This window comes from Chaetomium fimeti (assembly GCF_033439085.1).
Source record: "Chaetomium fimeti strain CBS 168.71 chromosome Unknown B0H64scaffold_4, whole genome shotgun sequence".
Lineage (NCBI taxonomy): Eukaryota > Fungi > Ascomycota > Sordariomycetes > Sordariales > Chaetomiaceae > Chaetomium > Chaetomium fimeti.
This window is the reverse complement of record NW_026944332.1, coordinates 983,173-997,868: the sequence shown is the minus strand read 5'-3', so window position 1 is coordinate 997,868 and position 14,696 is coordinate 983,173. Positions and strand designations below refer to the sequence as shown.

Genomic DNA, 14,696 nt, shown 5'->3' with positions numbered 1-14,696 from the left:
CGGGGTTTGTGCGGGTGTGGTTTGAGCAGGGGAGGCGTACACACGTACCGCGTTCACTACATCGGTATCAGCGTGGTTGGGTGGTTGTGCAGGAGGGAGGGAAGGTAGAGAAGGTTGTGGTTGGGGGCGCTGGGGGCAGGTGTGGATTTTGTTTCCTTTCCTTGTTTTCCACCGTGGGGTGAAGGTGTGTGAGTGTGGTGTGTTTGCGGAGGGGGGGGGTTGTATCAGGAGGAGGGTGGTTTAGGACTGCTAAGAAAGTTATTTTGTTGGGGGGTTGGTGAGTGAATGGGCTGAGATGTGAGATATCAGCGACAGTTTGAATAGTGTGAGGAGGAAAAGGGAAGGGGTCAGCATCGTTGGATTGATCGATATATTATCATTATTAAGGCCTTGCTTTGAAAGGCCGCCCCCCGATAGGTAACTCATTCATCAGTTGCTGTGTCCAAAGTGCTTTGACGAACTTCAGTTCACTCGTAACGGTAAAGAGTGAATCCGGTCTAGAATTTGGGTAATATCAATCTGGTCTGGTCCTTGACGATAAACTTGAAAGTAATGAACGTGTGGAGCAACCTTACACGAGGAAGCATCCCAGACTAAAAACCAACAAAACACGATCCGAACATCCCGCTCCCTTCGCCCCCGCTCAAGTCCCGGAAACCTGAGACTGCTAAACTCTTATCGTGTGTAAACGTTGCCGCAACTTGCGGGGCAGCTCATACGCGGCTAAATCAACAATATGGCTTCCCATCTCGCTAATTCTCTATCAAACTCGGCGGAAGAGGTTCTAAGTTTAGAGGAGCTCGCGGCTACCATCCTCGTAAATCTTAATGGTGGGGGTCTGTACACACGGTCAGCAGGGCTTCGTTTTAGACGGGCGAGGAAAACATACAATATCCATGCCGTGCATCTCGGAGAAACGGCAGTCGTCACCAAAGTAGCAAGCGCCCGCGTTTGAGCAATGATGGCCGAGGTTGCAGGTAACCTCTCGGCAGTGGTGACCCGAGCCGCAGACTAGGTTCCGCGTCTTATGGCGCAGCGCAAGCAACTGGGCGGGAGTCAAACGCTCTCCATGGTAGAAATTGCAGTTGGTGTTTTTGCAGTTGTTGGCCAAATGGTAGCGGTTGCAAAGATTCATGCCGCTCATCTGCCTCCGCTCCTCGAGCGCTTTGACTGCGTTAATGTCGGGCTTCCCTAGCGGGACATCCACGCGCTCATTATTGCCATTGAGCATATAAAATGGACGAGTCGACACCGGCTTCTTCTGGGTCGCGATGTTGATAGTCAGGGGCGCGGTGCTTCGTCCAACGGTAGCATAACTGTTGGACTGGGCCTCTGGCTTGCTCACCGCAACCGGAGCCGGTGCAGGTTTAGGCGACACGGTGGCCGCTGGGCTGGGTAAGCTGTTCATCCCATTTGCGATAGGGCTGAAAAGTGGCGGTGGCGAAGCTCTGGTTCCCGAGTATGCCGGAGACACCATAGGCGGTGCTGTGAATGCCGGTAAGGAACTCGGCTTGGATGGTATAGGTTCCGACCGGAAGACCGAGGGGAACATTACGCGCTTGAAGTTAAACTTCTTGAAGTCGGCAGCGGCAGGGGTTGTTTCCAGAAGGCAGATCTTGTGGCTGTTGCGGAAGGACTCGAGGAATGTAGCGTAGCCGTTATCGTGACAGCCGGCCAAAACGAGGCATTTGCACTGAATGTTCTTCTCCATGAGCTCAAAGAGCTTACGCACTTTATGGTCGGCCTGTTCCTTGCCGTAGCCAACGTCGGTGAAGGTGAAAAGAGGTTGGGCGCGGGCGAATCCGCGGGCAAACTTGGCCAGGGCCGCATGGTCGACAATGGGTAGAGTAGCCGAAGCATGGAGGGCCCGTGAGAGCCCCTCAACACTAAGGACGACGTGCACAAAAATGCTGTCGATGTTGGAGAGTTGCTGGTTTTCGTGAAAGTAGGCCTTAAGTTGTCGGTGCAGCTCGTGAGCAGCATATCCGCCGCCCTCTTCCCCTCGAGCAATAAGGTCTTCCCGAAAGACGGCCCCATCTCCGTCCACAACGACAAAGGCAAAGGGAGAGGCTTCCTGAACGGTGTTACTAACACGACGGGGGGGACGGGAGGATGCAATCCGACCATGGGAGCGGCACTGCAGGGTCCAAACGCAGGCATCTCGACCCCGGGCCTCGGGATGGGGTCCGGGATGGAACGGGCCATGGACCATGGGGCGGCGGGCAGGGGCTGTGGAGACTTACGACAGCAACCTTGAGGCCGTTCAACTCTCTCTCCGACATGCGCTGTTCTTTTTCCCAAATCATGGCGTTGCGCTTTTCGCGGTCGCACTCGTCACATTTATCGCGATAGCGGCGAAGCAGATCCATGTAGCTCATGTGAAGGTTCTGCTCGATCCCATGCCTCTCCCGGACCGAGTTTTCCCACGACTGTAAAGCAGCGACGTAGGGCTGGGTGGGATCCCGCTCAGCGGGCTCCGGTCCTTCAAATCGGCTCATGATGACGGTTTAAAAGTTATAAGCACTGGCGACAGACAGTTGTGTCGATGGTTAAGGGGGGCGAGAGGGCGGTTGCTAGGATAGAGCAGAAACAGCCGAATTCGGGTTAAAGCGGTTGTTAAGGGCGGGTTGTTAGGGCGGGTTGTTAAGGCGGGTTGGGCTCTGCTGCAGAGCCTGAGTGGGCTCCAAGAATGGCAAGCGGCGGAGGGAAGGATCGCGGCTTTGAGACCACGTTTTGTCGCTGTCGCAAGCGTGTTGAAGAGCACCGTTCAGCGATAAATGAGGCAAACAGGGATGCCTCGAGTGGTTTAAGAAAGAAGCAGGAGGGATGAAGAGGGGTGTGCACGTTGCTGCTGCCTTTCCGCAGCGGGAAGAAGGTGCAAAACGCCAAACACTGGCCCATCCATTTTCTTCGCTCTCACGTGACCAATCGACGGCTTGCGCTTGCTTTTCTCAACGAGTTCACGGGTTAGGGTTGCTTCTGCTGATCTGCATAATTCCAAGACTTGGAATTCCAAGCAAGCGCCTTGTCAGGTCGCAGTGCCGCGCCACCTGCTGGCTGCGCCGTTCGACCCGCTTCCGCGATGTGCCACCTGCAAGGCGGCACCGAGCAATGTGGAGTCATGGACCTCGCCTCCTAGCCTGCCGGGCCTTGACGCAGATGGGTGGTATGAAGTACTCCCGTTTGTGTTGGTTGCGTTGTTAAGAATTAGTACTGTACTGTGTAGGGAAGGCGAGAGCATAAGCCGTTGAAGCACGGAGTCCCCGAAATGGAACTACAGCCTATAACCAACAGGAACGAAGCGCGCGCATATTACCTATGAGCCGTAGCGACGGATGCAACCACAGATCGGGCAACGTTTCACGTCCAACCGCTGGTCACTTCCTCTGAGCCGCTCTCCAGCTGGGCTTCCCCATCAAACGCAGTCTTTACTGTGCGAGGCATACCTAGGTAGCCGTCACGCCATCCCTTGGATCCCTCCCACCGCGGCCTCCAAGACAGCCCCGGCTAGGCGGCATCAGACCCAGACCGGAATCTCGCAGCCATGCACCAACTTCAACGCATCCTCAGCCTCGGCCTTCTCACGTCGGCCGTTTTCGCCCATCCTCCTATCAGAACCGAAGGCTCTCTCACGGACAAGGCAGACTCACAGTACGGGTACTGGGACCTGACCTTTTCCCGCGGCAACGCAGCCTCGGGTTACCGCTGGGAGGACCTAGCCGCCACTTACTCGGGCGCCCCTGAAATCATCGTCACCTGCAAGCGGCTCTATGACCCGAACTCGAATGAGACGACCAAGAGTTGTGATGACCCATCATTCTGGTATGAGATGGATCCGAAGTGGCCTGAGAATGGTAAGTGATCAACCTAGGGAGATAGCTGATGAAAGGGGGTGTGTGGAACGGCTGTCGAATGGCCGTTACGGTAATTTCAACTATGGGCTGATTCAATATCGATGTGCGGTGTAGTGATAACTGTGCACCAAACCGTACAGCTTGTCGTCGCTGGGGCCGTGGCGCCGGTGGGTATCATGGGGAAGACTCAGTTAGAGTTGGAGTGTGGTAAAGGAGCTTCGGGAAGGGCTTGTGAAGCGTTTGCGCGGGTGGGGGCAACCACTGGCAGTGAGACCGGTACCGCCGTATGAGAAATGTGAGCCATCCATTCAAGTTGTGAGTCGGTAGGTATATGAGGCTGCCTCATAGTCTCAGCTTTCAAAGTCAAATCAACAGCAGGTTAGTTTCAGTTCTACCAATGCTCCGGCAAAGCCTTTCACCTGACTAAATTGTTTCTAGCTAGCTACCTCTACCTAGGTAGTGACCTTTGGGATATGGTTCAGAATGATAGTCCATGGTGGGGGGGCGGAACAGATCTGGATCGTGGAAGTGATAACCCACCAACTAGGTAGTTATGTAAGGGAGTCCAATTACCAAGATAAATGGTAGTGGTAGAACCCGTCATGTTTATACCCTTGAGTGGTTCATTAGCTTCACCAGTAGGTTAGAAGGTGCTGGCCACGAAAAGGAAGATCCGCACAAAGACCTAATACGGGGAGAGTGCCGTTTTAAGCGTGACGAGGGTTTCCATCCCATTCGCGGAACCATAGTTGGGTTCGAGAGACTTCAGCACCTAGTTATCCTGGTTCTCGGTCAGGATAGCTGGGAAGGAGTTTATCACAAGCTTTTAAAGCGTCGGCCGGCCGTGGAAGGGCAACCCCGGCGCGTTAGACAAGTGGGAGTGCTTCAAGAAGCTCCCAGGTTGTCCGTTGACAACGCCATCAATCAGTCCGGCCCCGGATCGTGAAGGAGGTCGACCCTGGCCGAAACGCGGCAAGTGGGGAGGGCAAAGCAACAGGAAGCTTGTTTTCACCCGCGCTCCCCCAGAGAAGTGGGTAGGACGGGGATCTGGGGCCGGGGGCGGGACGACTCAGCGGCATTGGGCTTGGATCTCATGTTACACCATCGGCGAAGAACCTGCCGTTTCTGAAGAGACGAGCCGTGGGATCGGCGCGTGAGAAGGCCAGGATACTTGGAACAAACCTGGGGATCCGACACGAACGGCTGAGCACTGCTGAGCACCAGAGCTCTCAGTGTTCACGGGCGCGCTGACTGCGTGAAGTTGAGGGTTGTGATTGTGCCGCTCGAAATACAGGACCTGGCATTTACCGCAGAAAGGGATGGATTCGGATGTTCCCGAATTAATACACAGGGAGGGAGTCAGGGCGCGGGTTGACATGGAAGTCGCGAAGAGCTGAGAACCCTCCACGGCTGAGGTAAAATCCAAAGAGTGAATGCAATACGAATACATATTATGTTTCTCGTTATTCGGTGCTGGCCCTGGCGCTTGTGAGTACGCGTCCACGGCGTGCCGGTTCCCGGCTTGATGTCTTGGTTTATGGGTTCTGAGGCTGCTGTTTGGTTGGAAGAGGAGCATCGGCATCGAATTGATGAGTTGTGCGTTCTTGGACGTGGGGCAGAAGGTCTTGGCATCGCGTGGGACTGATTCAAGTCGCGTGCCGCCTTCTGGAACCCTCAACGCCTTTCAGGTTGCCGTTACGGGCCGTAACTCCCTAATTGGATACCTAGGTACTTCGACTTCCACTCCCTCTGAAGATTCTCTCGTGTCGCGTGCCAGAACACCACACCCGCTTTCAAGCAATTGACAGCTTTCAGCTCGAAAAATATTGCATGGCCGCGGTTCAGGCATATTTTGCGAAATATTGAATTTGATCCAGCCAAGGCCAATCGGGCAGCGCCCAGATTCGTTTCTCGCTGGTTGGCGAGGCGCAGCAGGCAGCACAGACGAGGGGCAATTTGTGGGGGCCGGCAAAAGCCCCTTTTCCCTTTTGAGGACCCCCCCTGGCCCACTGGCTGAAACGGCGTCTGGCCCACTGGGGGGGGGGGGGAGAGTCCCGGATTTGAGGTCATGCTCATCATCAACGTCCGCCCATCTCGAACCTTCTTTCTCTCGAGCTGGCGAGGTCGAGATTTAGGATGCCGAGCGACTTGGAAGGGACAATTGAGCCAAAACGGGACGACGAGCTGTTGGGCTCAGGGCCCCCTTCTTCCGACATGATAGCCATCACCTCGTGGCTAGCCTCTTCCGGATGCTCCGGTCTTATCCGCGTGCTCTCACCATGGTCGTCAAAACCCACCGGCAGTCAACCTGAGAAGCTCAGGCCGACGGCGTATCTCGATGGCCTCAGAGGATTCGCCGCATTTCTGGTCTACTGGCATCACCACGAACTCTGGGCCCACGTGCCCCCTCAGACCGTAGCCTTGGAATCGAGCTTCGGCTTCAGCGGCCGTCACTATTTCGCCACATTGCCGGTAATTCGCAACTTCTTCCACGGCGGCCATTTCGCTGTCGCCTCGTTTTTTGTCATTTCCGGCTACGTCCTGTCCGCCAAGCCCATGAGTCTCATCCACGCCGGCGAGCAGGCAAAGCTGGCCGACAACCTCGCCTCGGCGCTGTTCAGGCGATGGATGAGGCTCTACATCCCCGTCATATCCACCACCTTCATCTACATGACTTTCGTTCATGCGTTTGGCATTTGGATCGACGGCCTCGAGGCCAAGAGCAACTACCTCCAGGCGGCATGGGATTGGTACGCCGAGATCAAGAACTTCAGCTTCGTCTTCAACAGCGGCCCGGTTGGCTGGCTGAGCTACAACTTCCACCTCTGGTCGATACCCGTCGAGTTCAAGGGATCCATCGTCATCTACACCTCCCTGCTCGCCTTCTCGAGGTGTAGTAGGAACGCCCGGCTGTGGTGTGAGGCCGGTCTGATCTTCTACTTCATGTACATCGTCGACGGCTGGTACTGCGCGCTCTTCACCGCCGGCATGATGCTCAATGACCTGGACCAACTGGCTGTGAAGGATAATCTGCCTGCTTTTTTCGACCGGTTCCGCCCTCACAAAACCACCATCTTTTACGCCATGTTCGCCGTGGCTCTTCACCTAGGGGGGTGCCCAGCCCACGGCAGCGGGGCCGAAGATTTGGGGCGGAACCCGGGATGGTATCTGCTCTCGTTTCTCAAACCCCAGGCCGTTTTCGACGTCAAGTGGTTCTTCCTCTTCTGGGCCGCCGTGTTCCTCGTCGCGTCGACACCCCACATCTCCTGGCTGAAGCACTTCTTCGAAACGCGGTTCTGCCAGTACCTCGGCCGGATTTCCTTCTCGCTGTATCTGGTCCACGGCCCGGTGATTTGGACGCTCGGCGATCGACTGTACGCCGCAGTGGGATGGCCCAAGGACTCACGCTTCCTCAACATTCCCCAGTGGATAAACATCTTCCCGCTGTCCATGTCGGGGCCGTTGGGGCTCGAGCCAGCGTTTCTACTGCCGCACCTGATCCTACTCCCCGTCACATTTTACCTGGCGGAGGTGGTCACGAGGGCGTTCGACGAACCCAGCGTGCGGTTCCCGCAGTGGTTTTACAAGACGACTTCAGCAGCACGACCGGCAAGGCTGCCGGCATGATATTTCGCCATTTGCTACGGCACTCGTTTCCTTGGATCTTTTGGGTTGGTTCTGTATGTGGTTCGGGCGGTTGCCCAGGAGTATCTATGTACTATGTACGTTGTATCTACTTGTTTAATGGCGAGGGCGGCAAACGAACAAAGGGGTTAGATAAGGCACGGGGTTTGACTCGGCGCGAGATTCACGTTTCGTTCTTTGCGAAAAAAGACTGGCTTCTTCATGGCGACGGCTGCATTTGCCCGGGTATGGAGGCTCCTTAGGTTGCCTATACTGGACATACATTACATTTGTCCAAGATGAACGATGAACACAAGCCATCTAGTTAATCGAGATACACGCACTGCAACATCGTACCGACTGGTCCTCGGTTGCGATATCTCGCATGACATGCCTCGTTCGCGTTGCTCCTTCGTGTTCTCCATTGGGCGACGTTGACCAATCACTGACATCAACCCCAGAGAGCGCTGTCTCCCCCTGAATGCGGGGCTGAATTCGGCTTAGTGGGCTGGAGAGTTGGGGCTGCGGCGCCACGCAGGGTGGTCTGGAATGCGGCAGGGCCCAGCCTGTCTCAAGCCAAGCTGCCGGTGCAAGCGGTGCCAATTTTTGCCAATTTTCGCATCCGGCTCCACGGATTCAGAATCTCGCCGCTTTCTCAGGGCCGCCCGGGAACGGTCACCCTGCGACTTTCAGGTTTCTGCCGGAATCGTCAGGGTCTTTTTGCATACTAGGGCTGATGGGGAATGGAGAGGAGTTTGATGCCGAATTGTGGCAATGATCTTCAGGAATCACAATTCACAAGCTCGAACTCCTCACACCAGATCCCCGGGTAGATACAGATTCCATACACCCGTCGAAGTCATAAACCCCATCGCCCTGCCCTGTTCGATCTCCGCGGATTTGCGCCGATTGCTGACGGGGATCCAATCCCCACCCATTTTAAGTTTGTTCAAGCTTCCGCTGACATTGGCTTGGCACTAGCGCCGAGGTAATCGGGTTAGCGTTGACATTCTCCCTCAGCCTCGACTCGCGCCATCTCCTTTTCCTTCCCGACCGCCGACCGCCGACCGCACGAAGAAAAAACACCAACGATGCGAGGGTCGCAGTGACCACGACCGAAGTCGAGTTGTGCAGTGCTACTTCCGTCTCTCGCTTGCGCTTACCCCGGAAGCCAACTCCCGAATACCGACCACAACCCCCACTCCGCCGTCTACCATGATAGTGAGGGATCTGAAGCGCTTGGCCCTCGTGGTCGGGCCGCTGGTGGTTCTCCTGCTCCTCAGTATCAGCCTGTGGCACTCGCACACAGATTATGTGCGCTCCCGCGTCGGCGCCCTGCTCGGCAATGATGCGAATGCCCCGCCTTCGACCGACTCTCACCGCAAGCCGAAGCTGACCGCCAACGAGACACACTACGAGATCTACTCGGCATCTTCGGCTGACGGGAGGTTCTTCGATATCCAGTTCGGCAGGAACGTCTTCAACCCCAACATCATCCCGCACCAGAAGATCAACAACACGTGGATCGTCGTGGGCCAGCTCTGGACTGACCCCAATAGCAACAAGCCCGGAAACGAAGTATACGAGGTTGGCTGTGTCGCACAGTTCATCAACGGTGTTCTCATGTGCATCGACTACGTGCACCCTCTGCCCTACGAGCCGTCGCCGGGTGGCAAGTGCGAGGGGGAAATCTCCTTTTACAACCTGAATGTTGGGCCCCATGACGCCCGCGTCTTTTTTGGGCCGCAGAACCCGTTGACCATCTACGGTTCTAACGGTGGCCACACCTGCTTCGGCCAATTCATCCGGGACTTCCGTAAGATGGTCGATTGGGAGTACGAGCTGATGACCAACACCGACTTCGAGAAGGGAATCGAGATCGTGCGGCCCCCGCCGTTTGCCGTCTTGGAAAAGAACTACTTCGTATTTTGGGACAAGGACAACGAGATGCACGTCCACTACGATTCATACCCGGAGCGGGGTTATGCGAAGCTTGAGCGTGACGGCAGCACTGGACCGGAGCTCGCGACCAAGACCGCCGAACACGACGGGAAGTGCTTGCAGCGTTACCTCCCCAAGCTACCGCCCAAGGATGAGTCGATTCACCAGGCGACCAACTCCCTGAAGATCACGCTGTGCAACCGCGCCGACAAGACGTGCGAGCCGCACGACGGCAACACCTATATCCTCACCATCATCCAACACAAGACGTATTACGAGTACCACAGCGAGTACGACCCTTACGTGGTGCTTTTTCAGCAGCGCGCCCCGTACGAACTGTACGGCATCTCCAAGAAGCCCCTCTGGATCAGCGGGCGCAAACATCACAAAGGCCGGCGCACCGACATGATGTACGTCACCTCGGCCAACTGGAAGGACCGCGGCGTCAACTACCACGGCTACCTCGATGATGTGGTCTTCCTCGGCTTTGGTTTTGAGGACAGGAACTCGGCAGGAATTGATGTCCGCGCGGGTGACCTGCTCGTCGGCCTCGGTCTCTGTGAAGAGCCATGATCGCCGCCGACGGGCTACGCTTGGGGATCGAAGGGCTGTTCCCGTCTCGGGCTGCTCCCGTCTCAGCCCACCCGAGACCGCGACCGGAGAGCCGTCCGAAGATTGCCCGAGACATCTTTCACCAACGCATGCGGCAGCTCCTCGGCCCCGCGCCATTCGCACCACGTCCGGTCTTACCATGATCTCGGCCCCTGAGACATCTCCACCCCCGCCGCGTTTAACGACGATCATGTCATGAAAATACAGCCCTCTTCATTATGTCTTCCCCGGACATCGGACTCCCCTCGCCACGAACCTTCGCCGGCTTTCCCTCCTCAAAACAGCCACGCGACAACTTTCTGCCAGCCACCACAGATTGGCGCTGTCTCCGCCGATGACCGTGTCATTGCTAGCTTCCTCCGAACCTTATTCGAGCGGGCCTCTCTGTGGCCTCTACTCGCCCCCCACCGCTGCATTCCCCAACCTCCCTGTGTATTTCACGACTTCTTTCTTGTCTATACTTGTTTCTAATGGTGTGTATGATGATGGTCCCGGATCTGTTGCGTACATGACTTGCGATGACTGGCTCAGGCGTACGCGGCTACAGGCAGGGTGTTGGGATTATCTACCGCTGGGGTTTAGAGTTGGATTCCGGCTTTTATCTGATTTAATAGTTTCCGTTGTTAGAGATTGGATAGACTTGGTGTCTATACCTCACTACTATGGACGTTTCTCTCCTATCGTCCTCATTCACCCACCCCCTGCCACCCAGAGTCCCCAAATCCATGAATCCCAAACCCAACCCGCCGCGTGAACACATGCGCGCATTCCACCCGCATTTATCCGCGCCCACCTTCCTCAGCCTCGACATCTTATCGATCCAACGATCGGCTGCGCTCCCGGACAGGCAGGCAGGGTTGCATTGACGATGTTGTGCCGCCTCCGCGCAACGCAACCCACCCAGATCTACCCACCCAGATCTACCCACCCAGATCTACCCACCCAGATCTCAGCACCACCAACCCGCCCCCAAACCCGCCGCCCCGGGCCGCCCACACGCCGCCGCGGCCGCGCAATCTGAAGCCCAACTCCGAGTTTTGTGCTTGCATCCCTGCTGCTGCTGCGGTTTTGTGTAGTTGTTCCCCTGTCTCGTGCCTGGATGTACCTGGTTTGGGAGCGATGCAGACATGCACACACAGGTTTTCTGCGTATGAACACATATCCGACCTCCCATACCCGTTGCCCTCAGCACACCAAAACTGCAATTAGCAGAACACGCCACGACATCACATCCCAACAGGCAGGCACCTAACCATCCCTCTCCCCTCCTCACCCTCATCCTCCCCAGCGCCCCGTGGCACCCGCGTGGCCCAGCCAGCTAGGGGCACTCAAACAACCCGCACAGTAAGTCGGCGAACTACCGACGGGGGTCTGTGTGGGGTCTCTTGTTCGGGCCGCCGCCCGGCCGGGCTGGGTCAGGCTGTTGGGCCGCTCCCGAGACACAGGTCCGGCACATGCGCCGCACGGTTGCATCTGGGTTGCTGAGGCGGACGGGGTTTGCACGGGTTGGGTGTTATGGCTGGGGTGGTTAAGGTTGGGGTGGGCGGGCTGGTCTCGGGCAGGGGAGGGCCTGTTTCGTTTTGGGGCTTGTTTAGGTGGTGGGTTGTTGTTTGGGTGGGTTGTGGTGTTGGGTCTGGTCAGGGTGAGATGATGTGTGACCGAGTGAGTGAGAGAGTGGGGCGGGCTAGGGGAAGGGGAGGAGTTGGCAGCGCGCGCACGCTTGAGTCTGGTTGTGACAAGCATACAGTAAAGTAATCCATTCTCATTGACTCGTAGCGTAATGTGACAAAGGAAAAAAGATGCGTAGCCCGGAAAGCGGACGTTGCATATGTGTTCTGGCGGTAATCTGCCGTCACACGACGAAGAACCCCTGAGCGCTCAACCCCCAAACTGAAAAAACGATGCAACCAAAATACCAAAAGCCAAGTCTCCCCATGTGTGTAACCATCAACTCCACCCATGCACCATCATATCATCAACCATGCTCAATACCGGTACCGGTCATCCCCATACCCCCGGCTGCGCTTGCGCCGCCCGCCCTCGAGCTCCTCAGCCCCGTACCTCCCAGCACCACCGCCCCAATCCCACTCCCCCCTGCCGCGGGGCTCGCGATCCCGCCCGCGCGGGATCTCCATGCGCTCGATGGCCCTGCGCAGGCCGGCAATATCCTCCACCTCTCTACCTTTACCCTTGCCCTTGCCCATGGAATCGGTGTGCTTGAGGATGCCCTTGACCTCGCCCGGGAACGGGCGGTTCGCGATCTCGGCGTTGTGGCGCTCGCGCTGCGCACGCACCTGGTCGTCCCAGCGCAGCTGCTTGCGGCCGGAGGAGCCGCCGCCGCCGGAGCCGGTGGAGATGGAGCCGTCGCTGTGGTGGACGACGGTGGAGGCGCGACGCGGGAGGTAAGGGGTGCCGGCGGCGTAGGGGTCCATGGCGCCGGTGGCAAGGCCCGAGGTGGTGGGCTCGATGTAGCTGGACGTGGACAGGCGGCGCTTCTGCTCGCGCCGCTGCCGCCGCCGCTCGTCGTCGTCGTTGTGCAGCACGTAGCCGTGCGGGTCGTCGGTGCGGCGGCGGGAGCTGCTGGTGGTGCCGCCGGCGCCGGTGTAATAGAGTCCCGACTGGCTTGGGTCGCTACCGTCGTCGCGTGATCGCGAGCGAGACGAGGAGTGGGAGTGACGGCGGCGCCGCCCGTATTCGTCCGCTAGTGGCACCAGACCCATCGGGATGTCGCGGCTGCTGGAGTGGGAGCGGGAGCGCGAGGACTTCCCGTCGCGGTCGCGGTCACGGTCACGCTCGCGCTCGCGGTCCATGTAGACGATGTGCGGGGTGGTGGAGGCGCGCTTGAGGCGGGGCTCGCGGTCGCGTTCGCGGGTACGGTCGTGACGGTCGCGCGGGTCGTGTCGAATGGGGTAGCCGTAGGCGTCGTAGCTGCCGCCGTACGGGTCGTTGTAGTCGTAGTGCTTGCTGCTGGTGTTGGCGCCGCTCATGTAGACTCCCGAGTCCCGTCTGCCGGAAGGGGACGGGGACTTGGAGCCGCGGGGTGTGTGCCCCGAGAAGTAAGGGGTCGGCTGGCGCTCTGAGAGACTCCGTTGTGACTCGGGCTCAGCATCGCCTAGCTTGCTGAAGGGAAACTTGCGGTCATACTTGCGGACGTCCGGGCGGGAGCAGCTTCTGCCGTCCCTACAAGGGTGGACCTTCTCGGTGACGTCCTGGGCCCCGTCCGAGTAGGTGTTGTAGTAGACCTTGGTGAGACACATCTTGCCGGTGTTGTGTGCGCTGTGGAAGGGAACAAGGTGATCGAAGGTCTGTGGTGGACGATGAAGTGAAAGGGAGGATAAAATGGCCCTCAAGCAGCGTTCCTGTAGGAACCGTGGTGTCCACGGGGACGGCGGGCAGACTCAAGTGCGCTGTCAGTCGGCCGTATCCGAGACAAGACAGTCAGTGTGTCGTCTGATATTGTTCAACGACATGAGGACATCGAAGAGAGTCGGGTGGGTGGTGGGTGGCAGGGACGGGGTCCGCGGCCAGATATATTGCAATCTCTCGACTCGCGTATGGCAGTGCTTGTAAGAGACCGTGTTTGAGGGCGGGCTGGACGGTGGCAGTTGTTGCTAGTCAGAGTCGGTTGCGTGTGGGTTGGATAAAACGGCTAGCAACCGCGGCCGACGACCCAAGGGCGCGCGGCCGTTTCTTATTATATGGGAATGGGACGTAGACTTGTGTTGGAAAGGGAGGGCACTGAGGGCTGCCCCCCCCCGGGTCGGCTCTCGCGCACCCTTGCATGCTTGGCAGCATCTCGTGCTCTCCGTCGACACCCCTCCTCGCCCTCGGTGTCTGCGCTAAAGCTGAAGATGCAGTCAAACCTGACCATTTTCCGGTTTCCAAAGTGGCCGTGTTCTTCAAACCCGGGGGTGGGCCCAGAAGCCATCTGCACCACAAAGGTGTGGGTGTGGGTGCTGGAAGCCAATAAGACAGCACGGCCAAAGGCTGAGCTAGGCGGGTGACCCTGATAGGTGGATGGTGGGTGTGGAGGGCCGGAAAGGCAAGGGTCCTGTGATGCTCCCGCACTTCCCTGTCTCCCTCTTCGTCATTCACCCAACGATTGAGCCTCCCGCTGGCAGCGTCATGTCTGTCGGTTGTCGTTGGTGGGTGACGTGAAACGGAACTCAGGGTGAGGTAACCCATAGGCGATGCGGCGTCTTGCGGCACACCCAGCGGGTTGGAGCCGAGAGCACGAAACAAACCATGCTCGCAAAAATAGCAAGCAACCAACCGAGCCAGACGTGGTCAAGCCCGATGCACCCCGTCACCGTCCATAATCGGAGTGACAAACAAAACATCTGTGGCCTCTCCGACCGGGCAACGTGTGCGCAAGACGGGGTGCATCCCCTGATCGGACCATACATCCCGTATGCCCCTCTCACCGAGCCACTGCCATACCTCACGCCTCGTGCTGCTGTGCCACGGGGGTTGCCTGTTGGTTGCGTGTTGCTTCAACTTGTCACTTGTCGTCTTGTGGGGGCGCTCGCCAAGCCGACAACGATGGAGCACGAAACGCAGCCGCTAACTCCGGCCTTGGCCGCCCAATTGTTACAGGCCAGTATCAAAACGAGGGGCGACCAGCTCGGAGCGGGCATGCATGCAGCCCGCCAGCCCAAGACTCCC

General features: G+C 57.8%; 6 protein-coding genes across 6 annotated transcripts; 3 read left to right on the top strand and 3 right to left on the bottom strand.

Moving 5' to 3' along the window:
- Window positions 1-342: 342 nt before the first annotated feature.
- On the bottom strand, window positions 343-2,856 carry B0H64DRAFT_395205 (uncharacterized protein). The gene is made up of 3 exons (XM_062803744.1): window positions 2,244-2,856; window positions 890-2,074; window positions 343-838 (listed from the first exon to the last, which is right to left on the bottom strand). Exons 1-3 carry the CDS (start codon window positions 2,496-2,498, stop codon window positions 791-793), a joined length of 1,488 nt encoding a protein of 495 aa, XP_062658923.1. The 5' UTR covers window positions 2,499-2,856; the 3' UTR covers window positions 343-790.
- A 688-nt stretch (window positions 2,857-3,544) lies between these two features.
- B0H64DRAFT_292095 (uncharacterized protein) lies at window positions 3,545-4,111 on the top strand (the record flags this gene model as incomplete). Its single annotated transcript, XM_062800047.1, has 2 exons — window positions 3,545-3,854; window positions 3,969-4,111. Coding segments are annotated over 2 exons (453 nt in total), but the record flags the coding sequence as incomplete, so codon positions are not given.
- Window positions 4,112-5,509: 1,398 nt separating this feature from the next.
- B0H64DRAFT_395198 (acyltransferase family-domain-containing protein) lies at window positions 5,510-7,905 on the top strand. The gene has a single exon (XM_062803743.1). It carries the CDS (start codon window positions 5,991-5,993, stop codon window positions 7,479-7,481), a length of 1,491 nt encoding a protein of 496 aa, XP_062658921.1. The 5' UTR covers window positions 5,510-5,990; the 3' UTR covers window positions 7,482-7,905.
- A 570-nt stretch (window positions 7,906-8,475) lies between these two features.
- On the top strand, window positions 8,476-10,179 carry B0H64DRAFT_145389 (uncharacterized protein). The gene has a single exon (XM_062798346.1). The coding sequence runs from the start codon at window positions 8,694-8,696 to the stop codon at window positions 9,990-9,992; it is 1,299 nt and encodes a 432-aa protein (XP_062658920.1). The 5' UTR covers window positions 8,476-8,693; the 3' UTR covers window positions 9,993-10,179.
- A 789-nt stretch (window positions 10,180-10,968) lies between these two features.
- Window positions 10,969-11,558, bottom strand: B0H64DRAFT_395195 (uncharacterized protein). The gene has a single exon (XM_062803742.1). The coding sequence runs from the start codon at window positions 11,308-11,310 to the stop codon at window positions 10,981-10,983; it is 330 nt and encodes a 109-aa protein (XP_062658919.1). The 5' UTR covers window positions 11,311-11,558; the 3' UTR covers window positions 10,969-10,980.
- Window positions 11,559-11,779: 221 nt separating this feature from the next.
- Window positions 11,780-13,288, bottom strand: B0H64DRAFT_340844 (uncharacterized protein; the record flags this gene model as incomplete). The annotated part of the gene is made up of 1 exon (XM_062801235.1): window positions 11,780-13,288. The coding sequence occupies one exon, from the start codon at window positions 13,286-13,288 to the stop codon at window positions 12,017-12,019; it is 1,272 nt and encodes a 423-aa protein (XP_062658918.1). The 3' UTR covers window positions 11,780-12,016.
- Window positions 13,289-14,696: the final 1,408 nt, after the last annotated feature.

What these genes read in the sequence shown, in the direction of transcription:
- B0H64DRAFT_395205 (XM_062803744.1), bottom strand. Translation starts at nt 2,498, where the DNA reads ATGAGCCGATTTGAAGGACCGGAGCCCGCTGAGCGGGATCCCACCCAG. An exon ending in ACGGCCTCAAGGTTGCTGTC is followed by an intron (nt 2,075 to 2,243) that starts GTAAGTCTCCAC and finishes AACACCGTTCAG; the next exon opens with GAAGCCTCTCCCTTTGCCTT. An exon ending in AGATGCACGGCATGGATATT is followed by an intron (nt 839 to 889) that starts GTATGTTTTCCT and finishes CCGTGTGTACAG; the next exon opens with ACCCCCACCATTAAGATTTA.
- B0H64DRAFT_395198 (XM_062803743.1), top strand. Translation starts at nt 5,991, where the DNA reads ATGCCGAGCGACTTGGAAGGGACAATTGAGCCAAAACGGGACGACGAG.
- B0H64DRAFT_145389 (XM_062798346.1), top strand. Translation starts at nt 8,694, where the DNA reads ATGATAGTGAGGGATCTGAAGCGCTTGGCCCTCGTGGTCGGGCCGCTG.
- B0H64DRAFT_395195 (XM_062803742.1), bottom strand. Translation starts at nt 11,310, where the DNA reads ATGAGGGTGAGGAGGGGAGAGGGATGGTTAGGTGCCTGCCTGTTGGGA.